At 36.6% G+C, this 14,553-nt stretch overlaps 1 protein-coding gene across 14 annotated transcripts in view; it reads right to left on the reverse strand.

Moving 5' to 3' along the window:
* ITSN2 (intersectin 2) overlaps nt 1-14,553 on the reverse strand; it is a 145,722-nt gene that overhangs the window by 105,281 nt on the left and 25,888 nt on the right. For 7 of the 14 annotated variants that reach the window (XM_078444919.2, XM_078444917.2, XM_078444923.2 and 4 more), the window contains one exon: nt 5,244-5,307. In XM_078444919.2, the coding sequence (XP_078301045.2) occupies nt 5,244-5,274 (31 nt within the window). In that variant the 5' untranslated portion in view covers nt 5,275-5,307. Of the gene's footprint in view, nt 1-2,985; nt 3,088-5,243; nt 5,308-14,553 lie in introns of those variants that run through there. The other 7 variants (XR_013554808.2, XM_078444912.2, XM_078444915.2 and 4 more) reach the window with 2 other exon arrangements.

The following is a 14,553-nucleotide window of genomic DNA, read 5'->3' on the forward strand; positions in this document are numbered from 1 at the left end:
AAAATCTTTGTGACTTTGGATTAGGGAATGGCTTTTTAGGGCAAAAACTACCCAAATGATTTAAACTTTTTGTTAAGCTGGACTTCTCCTTTCTTAAAGACACTGTTAAAATAAAAAGAGAAGCTACAGACTGGAAGAAAATATTTGCAAAACATAATAAAGAACATGTATCCAGCATATATAAAGCACTATTCAACTCATTAAGACAATCCCTGCTCCCTGCCTCAAATAATGGGCAAAAGATTTGAACGGACATATGAACAGACATATTGAAGATACACAGATGGCAAAAAGCATGTGACACGATGTTCAACGTCATTGATCATCAGGGAAATGCATAAGAAAACTACAGTAATACTGCCCTGGGTGTGGAGTCTGCTTGAGATTCTTTCACTCTTTCTCTCTAAAATTTAAAAAGAAAAAAAGGAAGAAAAACTACAGTAAGATACCACTCCATGCCTATAGAATGCCTAAAATTAAAAAAAAAAAAACTGTTGACAAGGATGCTGAGCAACTCAAACTTTCACATAACTGATGGGGAAGGAAACAATTTAGAAAAAAAAGAGTCTGATAACTTCTTATGAAGTTAAAATATGCATTTCCCATTGCAACCCAGCATTAAACTCCTAGGTATTTACCCAAGAGAAATGAAGACTTTTTCCAAATAAAAATCTGTCCTCTGATGATTACAGCAGCTTTAGACGTTTGGTTTAGAGACCAAAATCTGGAAATAACCCAGAGGTGTTCTGCAGATGAATGCACAAACAACTTGTGGTACACATTTATACAATGGAATTCTACTCCGCAATGAAAGAATTTCATTTATATGACATTCTGGAAAAAGCAAAACTGCAGGGACAGAAATCTGACCAGTGGTTGCCAGTGGCAAAGGAGGGTGGTGAGGGAAACTTTTGGGTGACGGAAATGTTCCATATCCCGATTTACATGACTGTATACATTTGTTAAAACTCATCAAACTATATACTTAAGAAGGGTGAATTATACCTCAATACGCCCAACTTAAAAATTAAACAAAATAAAAATATAGCATCTAATATATGCTTGCTACATGGAGGCTACTCAATAAATTAGTTTCCTTACTCAACCCAATCCCAGGGAACAGTATAATTAAGGAGAAGTCAGAGCATTAAAATCTTTCTCAGTCTCTTTCCTTTCTGGTAAAGGTACCCTTGCCAGAAAATACTGAGAGCGAGGCTTTTTAGTCAGAAAACTGAAGGCTATTTAAAGTCTGGAGAGTCTGGTTAGGAAGGCCTGAACTGCTCTAACACACAGCAGGGCACATCCCCTGGGCAAGGGAGACTGCTTCCTAAGACTGCAGAGGGCCCCGTGGCATCAGGATAGTGCTTTCTTATGTCCCACCACCTCCTCACCTTTCCTTGGCTACCTATCTTGACAGTGGCCAATGCAACCTATCTGATTTCTTGCTTAGTTCTTCATTACTCCAACCAGCCACCCTTACACCTTTGTATACATTCAGTCAAAAAACACTTAGGGGGCACCATTGTGACCAAGGACCAGGGGTACAAGGATGAATGAAATGAACTCCTTAAAGGAGCTCAGAGACTCCCTTAGCCAAAAGAATCACATACAACAATCATGATTAAATATTATGATTAATGTCACTTACAGATTAAAAATGTTCTAAAGCATTATAACAAGGAATAATTTTCAGGTAGTATTTAATCTTTAAATGTGAGCACTTCAAAAAAATGACATTAAAACAAAAGATATTAATGCACTAAAAGTTTTACAGAAAGGAAAAGTTAAATACCAATAAGAAAAGTAGGAAAAATATATACTTCAAAAACAATTTTAAAACAGTTGATCCAATTCTGGCTTTCTTAGAATATATACTAACAGAATCTTTTAAAGAGCCAACAGTTTATTATTTTGAACTTCCAGTAAAACATCTCCCAATATTAGTCTTTAGTTGTTTGTAAGCCTTATAGAAAGTCAGAAAAACCCAAGTTTTGGGGTTAATGTTTAATATTTCCTTAAAAAGCTAACAACATTTTACACTGTCTGACCACTTTAGAAATGTATTAAAATTCTATCCACTTCCCCCACTCATCACTAAATTGAGAATGTGGTATTTTCATAAAGATTTCTGTTGCTTATTCTCATCTTCTCACCTACCGGCTCTGTCAAAAATGTTCTTATGGTCTATGCAGAAGGAAAAATACACATTTATAGAACAACCACTATATGCTAAATCCCCTGCAGTAAATAGTGTCATCTCTGTTTTACATATATAGATACACCACACATGTATATGCATATGTACACACACACACACACACACTCCACAAGGTTAAGTCACACAGCTGAGTAGTCAGCAGTATTCTAACACTTAGTTCTGAATGTACACAACTCAAACATGTTATACCCTGCTCGTATGCTATGAAATTAAATGAAGACTATTTCTGGGTCCAGTTCAAAATAATCGTCAAATGATAGATGTTGACCCAGTACAAACTTCAAGCTCTAAAGTACAACTAGAATACTGGTCTAGATAGAACTAAAGCCTCAACTGGGACTTGAATAATAAATCCTTGGGCTGTCAGAAATGCAGACAGTACTATATATGATTCTGTAGGCCCAATGTTAACAATTTCCTAATTACAGAGATGAAAAGACTAATAAACTCTCAAACTCTAAAAAGGTAATGAAACTTTAAAAATAAAATGGCATTTTTTTCTTCCTAAAGCCATTTGCTGTTCCTGTTCCCTCCCCTCTTCCATATTTTGGATATGGCCACTGCCACAGGCTTCAGAACCTCTTACTCAGAGAACCAACTTCAGTACCCCCATGATTTTAAGGCTGGAACAAGCTACGTTACACTGCAGTCAACAGGCAGTGACATGAATCTGAAGTACCCTCTTGCTTATCACCTGATGACTCAAATATCAGGCTCTCTGTATTTACAATTTCATTACATGTTTGAAAAGCAGAAAGCAAACCTACCATGATTAAAGAAGACTCTGGCAAGGATGATTCTGCTGGTGCAGAAGACACCAGAATTAGAGTCACGAGTGGTAAAAATATGACGCACTGATCTTTTTTGCTCTGTTGAGGAGATGGGAAGTGAAGCATCAAAGAGACTAAGAAAAGAATATCTGCTCAATAGAACTTTCTAAGATGACGTAAATGTTCTGTATCTGTATCCCACACCATTTCCAACACAATGGCCACTGGCCACATGTGGCTTTGAGAACTTGAAATGTGGCTATGTGACTGAGGGACTGAATTTATTTAATTTTTATTAATTTAAATTTAAGTTGAAATAGTCACATGTAGCTAATGGCTACTATATAGGCAGCACAGCTCTGTGAGACCAAGTAAGTCTAAAGTCTGTGGTTAGTCTTGGGATGATAAAACAGGGCAAAATACGAGAAATATGTCAGAAGCGTTTAGAAACATGGCTTGGTCTAGGGCACTTATAGACAAGTTCCAACAGTACTGGGCATCGAAAAGATTTATCATCATCTATAATTGAGGATTTGCTAGAAGAGCAAACACTGCTTTGGAAGGCTTTGTGCTACATACGTGGATACCTCTTCCAGTAAGATCTTAATCTCTGAATTGCACTTCATTTAGATACATACAAGATTATCCTCAATCTTCAACTACATTATAAACAAAGTGGGAGGATATCACAGTCTACATTTGTTATCAATTCTTCAGAAGTTTTAAAAAATTACTACCTTTATTCCTATACACCACTTATAAGTAACTGTCCAACATTTTGTCTGATATTATTCATTCTTTTATATACAATGCAATGAGCTACAAAATAGATACATAAATGTTAAGGGAATGGAAGAAACAGAATGAAGTAAGACTGGGCCTACACTGCTTTCTTTCATGTTCATTTGGTTTATAATACTTCTTAACACTTTGGTTGAAGTTTATAACTAAACTATGTATTTAATACAAACTCCTTTGTATGGTGCACAGAAATCCTCAAATTTGGGAAGAGCACATTACTACCATAATTATTACCCTGATTCTAAACTTATGTTTACTACTCATTATGGAAAAAAAAACCCATTATTTAATTTTTAAAAATTGTGGCATCAAATAATCTTCATAATCCCACACCATTTCCAGCAATGCTCACATTGATCTTTAAATAAGAGTTCTGAAAAGGCAAAAAAACAAAACAAAACCTTTATCTCAAGCTCCTCAACACTGAATTCTTCCACACAGAATTTAGTTTTACCTCTTACACAAATAATTCATTTTTCCAAAACTTTCCTAAATCTCACAAGGTCAATCCTGAGTCTTAAAATTTTAGATATACAACATATATTTTTGTATTAATGATGTGCTTAATTTGGCCTTATGACTGAAAATTTTTTTAAAATGTAATTGATCAAATACTAGATGGTAACATTAAAACAGAATTGCTTTTTTGCAAGTGATAGAATTATTCATGATGCTTCCCTCTTTTTTTCCCCTAATGTTCTTTAATATAACTGCTTTCAATTTAAACATTAAAGAATTACTGACTAGACTCTCTATTATTTTTTATTTGTAATTGGCTAATGAAATTTACCACAAAATTAAGAACTTGGCATTTTAGATTTCTTTAGCAATTTAAAAACATAATGCATTTTCTCAATTAATTCTATATGACATACACAGTAACTTAATACTAAGGTGGGTCAATTTGTATTTGGGAAAAGAATTAAAACTAGAATCAGAAAAGAAGCTTTAAAAGATTTCTGTTACTGAAATTACTTAAACATTTTCTTTAAAAATGTTTCATATTAAACAATTATGTGTGTAGGCATACACAATCCTTAATAAAAAGAAAACTTAACTATATGCATAGATTACTAAATGAATCTTTATTGGCTTACTCATTATACAATCATCCCAAGCTATAGAAAACATCTTTAATATTCTTCACCTTATAGCACTCTGCTTTCTGTCCTCCCATTTTATGCAACAAACACGAAATACCTTTAGGTTATTCTTAACTGCTCAAAGGCAAACACACATACCAGATGATACTGCAGACATGCTTATACTGAGTCACAGGAACTACTGCAGTGTTCTGAAGTAAACTATCAAAACATTTTCAGTAAGAATACTTTAAGTTTTGCATTTATAAGCTTAAGGAAAAATATCAAAATGAGTATTTTATAACCTCTACAAAAAAAACACCCCCAAAACCCATAACCTCTTTATCTTGCCACAAGCACAAAGCGGCTTACCATTCATAGTTGTGGGAAACTGAGCCATCATGGTCCTGAATTTTCCTTGCTAGCTCTCAGCCATCTGCAACATAAAAACATTGTGCCATTAATAATACAACAAGGGCAGATCGGAGCGTTAGTGCACCAGCTTAGCAGTGGGAATGTCTGTCCCCTTCAGCTCACACTTCCAATGGAAGACAATGCAGAGTGCTGCCGCTGCTGAAGAGGCAGGATTTACATTTGGGGAAGGGTAGGAGACTTTGCTGGGTAATGGTGCTGCCTTTTAAAATAGGAACACTTATAAGAAAAACAGTCACATATGTCATAGAAAATACTGAATAAAGAAGCTGCTGGCATGAGCCAACTTTGTAGAAATTAGCTTGGGAGAGAGGAAGGTTGTTCTAACAAGGCAAGATTTTATTTCAGAGATATCAATTGTATAAATTAAGTATATAAAATGACATGGAAACCAAGATACTCTTTTTTTTTTCAATCCCCAAACAAGAAAAATATCCAAAATAAATGTAGCACAGAGTTCCACAGGTTTATAAAAATTATCTAGAATTACTATAACATATATGTTTATCTAAACATAACTAAATGCACTAGGGAAAGAAGTAACTTTGGGAATTAACAGCTGTGATTTAAATCCCAACTCTGCTATTTTCCTAGCTGTGACCATGGGAGAGTTATTAACCTTTCTGAGTCTCAGATTCCTTATCTATAAAAAATACTTTACATTAGAGTTGTTTTAAGTATTAAACATAATCCAGTACACCGCTTGAGATACAGTGAGTGTTTGATAAATGCCTGCTATTTTGCAAACATCCAGGAAGGAAGAGTGCAGTATAATTTTGAACCCTGAATTCATTATTTTACTATGAATAAATTCAAAATTCAAAATTTATTCCACAAATCTTGAGGGTAGGACTGGTTAGGGCGAGTGAAGACATAGCAAATTTACAACAATGTACTTAGTAATTAAAACCATGGATTATAACATTGTAGGGAAACATCACTATATTAAAAGACCATTCAGTAGCTCTCCAATTTACCCAAATCATTGAAATATTAACATTTTTAGAAGCCCAAAGAAAAATGTTTGCACAAGCCATTGGAACAAAGAAGTCATAAACAGTTACGCATCATGGCAAGGTGTCACTGGAGAAGCTGGCTAACCAGCTACCAAGAAGTGCTACAAGGTACTATATGTTAGTCAATTCAGTGTGCTTGAAGAGATATAGAACTGTATCAGTATAACCACCAAAAGTCACACTAACAAAAGATTGGTATATAAATCCAACATACTGATTTACGAAGAGAAATTTAATAGCCAAGAAACTAACAGTAGTTTTTCTTCCTATAAAGCAAACTATAATGTCTACTAAATGTCGATCAGATCATTATGTGGTGAGCAAAGGGAGTCGACAGTGATTAGAATGCTTAATGCTATCAGGCACTAACAGGCCGACACATTTATCTACACAAGAACATGCAAGGACTACCCAACAGGGATGGTTCAATCTCCAATAATACTCTGAACGGCACTACCAACTTTACTCTTCTGACTCCCACCTTTTCTGTATGCTACCAACCTCCCTCTTAAAGTGTACATTCTTTCTTTAGAATGTTAGTTCTTTCTTTAGTGCAGCTTCTACATAGCTAAGGAAACTGTCAATAAAACTGAAAGACAAGCTACTGGATGGGAGAAGGTATTTGGGAATGACATATCTGATAAAGGGTTAGTATCCAAAATATGTAAAGAACATATAAAACCCAACACCCAAAAAACAAATGATCTAATTAAAAATGGGCAGATGAACAGACATTTTTCAAAGAAAGACATATAGACGGTCAACAGACACATGAAAAGATGCTCAATATCACTAATCATCAGGGAAATGCAAATCAAAATCACAATGAGATATCACCTCACACCTGTCAGAATAGCTAAAATGAAAAACACAAGAAACAAGTGTTGTTGAGGATGTGGAGAAAAAGGAACCCTCTTGCACTACTGGTAGGAATGTGAACTGGTACAGCCACTATGGAAGACAGTATGGAGGTTCCTCAAAAATTAAAAATAGCATTACCATATGATCCAGTACTTCCATTAATGGGTATTTACCCAAAGAACATGAAAACACTAATTTGAAAAGGTATATGCACCCCTATGTTTACATTATTTACATTATTTACAATAGCCAAATTATGGAAGTAGTCCAGTTGTCCATCTACAGATAATGAATAAAGAAAATGTGGTATATATATAAAATAGAAAATTACTTAGCCATAAAAAAGAATGATCTTGCCATTTACAACAACATAGATGGATCCAGAGGGTATAATGCTAAGTGAAATAAGTCAGAGAAACACAAATAATTTCACTCATATGCAGAATTTAAGAAACAAAGAAAAAAAGAGACAAACCAAAAAACAGACTCTTTTTTAAAAATTTTTTTAAATGTTTTTATTTATTTTTGAGAAAGAGAGAGACAGAGCATGAGCAAGAGAGGGTAAGAGAGAGAGGGAGACACAGAATCTGAAGCAGGCTCCAGGCTCTGAGCTGTCAGCACAGAGCCCAATGTGGGGCTTGAACTCACAAACCCTGAGATCATGACCTGAGCCGAAGTCGGACGCTTAACCGTCTGAGCCACCCAGGTGCCCCCAACTCTTATAGAGAACAGGTGGTTACCAGAGTGGACGTGGGGTGGGGCTGGGGGTGAATGTGTGCACTAGGTAAAGGGGATTAAGAGTACACTTAACATGATGAGCACTAAGTAATTTGTATAAAGTCACTGAATCACTATGTTAACTTTACTGGAATGAAAAAAAAAAATCTTTACTGCAATGGAGCTTTAAACCTGTTACCACACTTAGACTTCACCTATAACTACACTCTTCTTAGGTAGGGAGGAAATTCTACCTATGTACAAGTTAGTTTTTTCTTCACTCCTTTCTCCAAAGGTAATATAAAGTTCAGCTTTTTGAGTTGTTTACCGCACAGAAAAGTAGTATCTAAACCATGGTGGAGTAGTCAAGAACTCACTTAAGGAGTAAGAATTAGTTATAATTGTAACTAATTATTATTGTTTTTATATTTTGTTTTATATTGTATTTGTTTTATATTGTTTATATTGTTTTATATTGTAATTAAATTGTTTTTATAATTTATAATTATAAATTGTAAGAACACTGAATTTGAACCCATAGCTCGCTAGGAGTTTTAAAAGGTTTTAAGGAGAGGGACACAGATTTCACTTAAGACAATCAATGGTGAAGAAAAGACCAAGACTACATCAGGGAGATCAGTTAGGTAAGAGATGAAAACAACAACTGGCACCTGATCTAAAATAGTGACAGGCAGATGGGGCACCTGGGTGGCTCAGTCGGTTAAGTGGCCAACTTCAGCTCAGGTTGATCTCACTGTTCATGAGTTCAAGCCCCGCATCAGGCTCTGTGCTGACAGCTCAGAGCCTGGAGCCTGCTTTGAATTCTGTGTCTTCCTCTCTTTCTGCCCCTCTCCCACTCATGCACTGTCTCTCTTTCTCTCTCAAAAATAAACAAACAGTTAAAAAATAAAATAGTGACAGATGGAACAGAAGAGATAGGATGAACTAGAAAAACAATGAAGGGTTTAAAACAGGTAGAATTCAGCGACTCTTTATATATGAAGGACTATGAAGTAAAAGGAATCAAAGAGATGACTCCCAGAATTTGTCTGTGAGACTGGGTGAACTAGTTTAAAAAAAAAGTAAACAGAGAGGAGGTCTCATAAATTGATTTATGATGAAAACTTCCTCAATATAGAAATTCTACAAAAAAGAATAACACTTTTACTTTCCCCATTTTAAATTATCATTAGTAATGTTAAACCAAAATAAGTTACATGCCTGCAAAGAAACTATTTACTTACAAATATGCAGTAAGTCTATTTATTAGGTCTCTGAGACTGAGATAGTTTTAAAATGTAGGAGAAAAATCCTCCAAAAGCATTACATGCAACACACTGTATAACTGCATAAAAGCATGTGAATTACCAAAGACAGTTTGAAGAGAAAGCATGCACTTACAAAGACAAAGAAGAGGATCCCAGGATCACAAAGCCTTAATCAGTTAGATCTAGGTTTAAAACTTAAAGATTACCTATCTAGGACTTCTGGCTAGTCATTACATATTCTATGAATACATCAGAATGCCACATAACAGATGCTCAATAATCACAGGTATAATTCTGAAATAAAACCAAAGAATGAATCAAATAATATAAAGGGCAGGGAGGGCAAATCCCTTCAAACAAGCTGAAGGAACTGGTATTACAGAATCTTTTTTTTTTTTAACATTTATTTTTGAGAGACAGAGAGAGCATGAGTGGGGGAGGGGCAGAGAGAGAGGGAGACAGAATTTGAAGCAGGCTTCAGGGTCTAAGCTGTCAGCACAGAGCCCTATGTGGGGCTCGAACCCACTAACCGTGAGATCATGACCTGAGCCGAAGTCAGACACTTAACCGATTGAGCCACCCAGCAGCCCCCAGAATCTTCTTTACCTGGTACACGAGATCTAGCCTGCCATGCATACAGGTATCATATTCTTACTTGTATGTATGCATGTGACATTTGATTGACTGTGGTAACATCTGACTATGGTAGCACAATTTGTTGGAACCAATAAGCTTTTAAAGCATGCTATTTCATACCTGTTGGCTTTGTATCAATTCTTTCTGCCCTGTCGTTGAATTGCTTAACAATTCTACTAATCTACCTGGATAGTACCTATGCAAAAAAATAACAATTGGAATTTTGAAAAATTCAACAGGTACGTTTTACGTTAAAAATATCAATTGTTTTACTCTATGTAATCATAATAGCTACCATTTAATGAGTGCCTAGTATTAATGCAATACACTTCTATTACTCACTTATGTGTCACGCTCAATACTGAGAATCTAATATGTTCCGGGAGCTTCAGAGGAGAAACAGAGGAGAAACAGAGGAGATTGGAGAATCGGCTTCCAGGTGCCAGATACTGCTGGACACCTTTAATAACACTAATAATCTTCACAATATCCCTGCAAGGCGGGTGATACTGTATTCATTTCACAGATGAGGAAAGTGAAAGGTTAAATTACTTGCCTAAATTCACTAAGTGATGAAGCCAGCATGCAATCCCAAACCTAATTCTAAAGCTGATGGGGCTTCCCAGGGGCGTTATCTGCCTCCTCTTCTCTTAAATGGGCATAATCATTTTTTTTTTAATTTTTTACATGTATTTATTTTTGAGAGAGACAGAGCACAAGTGGGGGAGGGGCAGAGATAGAAGGAGACAGATTTTTTTTTCTTAATTTTTTTTTAATGTTTTATTTCTGAGGCAGAGAGAGACAAGAGCATGAGTGGGGGAGGGGCAGAGAGAGAGGGAGACACAGAATCAGAAAGCAGGCTCCAGGCTCTGAGTGGTCAGCACAGAGCCCGACACAGGGCTCGAACTCACAAACCTCGAGATTATGACTGGATGCTTAACTGACTGAGCCACCCGGGTGCCCCAATGGGCATAAGAATTAATGATGAATGGGTCACAGCTTCCTGCAAGGAGCAGGTCAACTTAATGTTGGCACATTTGTAGGGGAGAAGGCAAACATACCAGAGATGTCTTCCAACACATAGGTCCACACATATAGGTCTATGATGTACACAAATTAGGGGACAGCTAATTCTTGGTCCTCTTGGTGTAACCCTCTCAGAGGAAGAAAGGAGTTATCAGCATCTCCCCAGCTACATGCCTGCTGCCAGTTTCGGGCATGTGTGATTGGAGTCAGCATCCAACACCTGTCCCTATTCCTTAAAAGGGGTAACATGTAATGATGGGCAATCTTGGCAGTTTGCAGTTATCATATATTTAAAACACTGTTATTAATTACCTATGGCTTTAGGATATTCATATGGAGACTTTCTTGCACATTATAAATAGAGGACTGCCACTGTTACCTTTTTAGATACCACAAACACACATGTGGTAAATGATAGGCACAAGGCAAAGAAGAAAGCAGTGGATTAATACAATGCAAATACCCCTTGTAGAAAATGCAGGAACTATGTTCATACTAAGGAGAGAAAAGTAGAAATGCTTCAACAGGAGCAGGAAATCCTTCTTTAAAATCCAGAGAGGGGAAAACTGTAGCCATTTTAAGTTAAAAATAGCTTGATTAAAGCTGAATTTTTTTTTGTCTGTTTAGAAGAACAGAACTTTAGAAGGAAACAATCACAGTAACTAGTCCAAAACCTTCAATTTTCAGGACAGGAAAACTAAGAGACTTGTATAATCTCACAGGGCTAGTAAGCAGCAAAACGGGTTCTAGAAACCACATCTCTTCTGTCCAATGCTCAGGACATAGGAGTTTCCCAACTCACCTGACTATATCACTGGGGACACTTCATAATCTAGAGACTCCCAGGTACATCACTGGGAGATTGTGGGAACTAGGGCATGAACATCCTAAAATGGTCTTCCTGCCTTGAGACCCTTCTGGAAAGCTACTAGTTTTTTTTCTTCCACAATACCTACTAATGCCCTTCTCCTGATAAAATTATGTCACGATTGCAAGTTCAAGCCCAAATTTGTTAGTAAGAAACATGGTATGAAACATGATTCAGAACCTCACCTCAATCTATTTTACCACATTCATCTCTTGACATGACCCCTTGACTCACATGTTCTAAGAACATCACCTTTTGAGGGGAGGGGGAATCAGGATGCTTTTTTCACTCCTCGATTTCTCTGTAAAGAGCTGCTCTCTCTGTCACGTTCACCACACCTCCTTCTCATTCTTCAACTCCCAACTCAAAGGTCACCTCTTCTCTGAGAGACGTGTGCGCGCTCAGTTAGTCATGGTCTCCTAGGTTGTCCACAATCTAGTGCATGCCACAGTAAACTCATTTATCATACTGTATTTCAATTTCACGTGTTTCACTTGTTCTGGGCAGAGGCCATTTTTTATTTAGGTCTAGTGCTAAAACAGATCTCCCAGAGAAAATGCTCAGTAAATATTTGCTGAACAAATGAATTGGGTAAATGAGTAGTATGGGTAAGATAAACAAAAACAAAGCAAGGGAAGCACGGAGAGAGGCACTGTGGAACTGAATACACAGAAAAGAAACTGGCTACACAAATGACTTCCTTGACACCCTGCAGGCCTCAGAGCTGTGGCTTTTAGAGCAAATTGTTCCTTGCAATATCCCTTTCATAATTTGTTTTTTCTTTTAAGTATGTTTTTAGAGAGTAAGTTTTATTGCCTATTGAATTCCAATTTTATATTGGGATAGGAAGGAAGGCCTGGATTTTTCAATTCTACTTTGAATCCTGCTGGTTAGCTTAAGTAAATTTGATTGAAGGCCTGCTATTCAAAAGCAAGATAATCAAGTTCGCAAAGGCATATCTTACAAAACTTTCGCCAGTGCCCCCTCCACTTCACGTGCTATGTACATAGAGCCAACTCTCCAAACTTACTGATTAGTTAGGAGAAAATGTTCCTTCCTCATCTGATTCCTAAGGAGATCAAGGTCAGTCCCATGAGAGAATGACTGAAACAAAATTACCTACTTCTTTATAGTTTCTACAGTAAGATGAAATTTACAGAGTACATATATTCTCTACAGCTGTTCCCTATCTATCCATACCTTCTTTCATTCATCCATTTATATATTTATCAAACATGAATAGTCACTATAATAATAAGGATTTGAAAATGTTATGGGAACCCAGAGGACAGAGCTAACACTCCTTGAGAGGTAAATTAAACTAGGGCACATATCACAAAGGAGGTAATATTTGTGTAAGAATGACCTAACGTGAGGTTAGTGAAAATTAAGTGGGTCCCATGCATGTTCAGAGTGAAAGACACTGTATAGGTGTGTGGACAGGCACTGATAGAAAGGAAAAGTACCTGAATCTAACAGAAGGACTGGTTAAAAGGAAAGTACACAGTGGGTATCACAGTAAAGCCTTTCCTATTCAAAGACAGTGTGATGTGAGAGCCATGTAATTTCAAAGAACTCACTTAATCTTAAGTGTTAAAAGGGACCTTAAGAAACCCAGTAGATATGGGGCACCTGGGTGTCTCAAGTCGGTTAAGCATCTGACTTTGGCTCAGGTCATAAGCTCATGTCTGTGAGTTTGAGTCCCACATCAGGTTCTGTGCTGACAGCTCAGATTCTGGAGCCTGCTTCCGTTCTGTGTCTCCCTCTCTCTCTGCCCCTTCCCCGCATGCACTCTGTATCTCCCTCTCTCAAAAATAAACATTAAAAAAAAAAAAAACAAAAAACACAGTAGTTTTAAATCTTGCTCCTCCCAGTTCTAGAAATTTCAAAAAGAGATACAACAGAGGTAGGATAAGGAAGAGGGAAGGAGGCTGGAAGAGGATATCAAGTTCAATGAAAGTAGCTCTGTTTTTGTGTTTTACATACTGAGGCTTCTCTATAATATTTTATCTGATGATTTTTCTTTTTAAAAAAAGAGTTAAAAGCATACTGAATTCCATCCCCCTCATTTTAGAAACAAAGAGAAGCCAAATAGATTAAGCAACTTGCCAAGATCACACAATTTAAGGAACAAAGTATGTCATGCTAATGATTTTGAATTTCACTGTGCAAGTCATAGAGAGCAAGTATTTAAAACACAGTATATGTTCCAGCTAGAGGCCCAGATTTGGTAGTGACCAAGGACCAGGAATAGGTGTCTTACTGTCAGTGAGTGACTTTATCCAGGGAAAGCATATATAAGAAACAAGAGAAGAACCTCATCTTTTAAGGGCAAAGGAAGAGAATTCTGAAAATACGGCAACTGAACCGGACAAGAGTATCTTGAGAAAGGGATACCAGTTATGAAGTGACGGACATAATTCAGATGGTGTGAATTTGAATGTAGACAATAGAGAAGAGGGATTTCTGAGGTAGAACGGATAGCATTTTCTGATCAGCTAAATAATGATGAAAGAAGAACATCAAGATCAGTTTCTATCTTGGGTGACAGGAGAGTGGTAATATTAACCAAGACAGAAGCTCTAAGAAAGTAGAAATCTGGATATAAGATTGGGGGGGGGGGGCAACAAAATGTTCAATTTTTAACTTACCTAATGTGACACATACCTATAAAGACACACAGGTGGGAACATCTAAGAGACAGTAAGGATTCTGTCCAGGCTGCAGATCCAGATTTGGTAGTTCTCACGGACTGGGAAGGGTTGTACACGTCAGTGAATGACATTATCCACAAAAAGCATGTACAGGAAACAGGAGAACAATCAGAAAAGAGGTATATAAAAAAAAAAAAAAAAAAA

This window comes from Panthera onca, chromosome A3 (assembly GCF_046562875.1).
Source record: "Panthera onca isolate mPanOnc1 chromosome A3, mPanOnc1 haplotype 2, whole genome shotgun sequence".
Taxonomy (NCBI): domain Eukaryota; kingdom Metazoa; phylum Chordata; class Mammalia; order Carnivora; family Felidae; genus Panthera; species Panthera onca.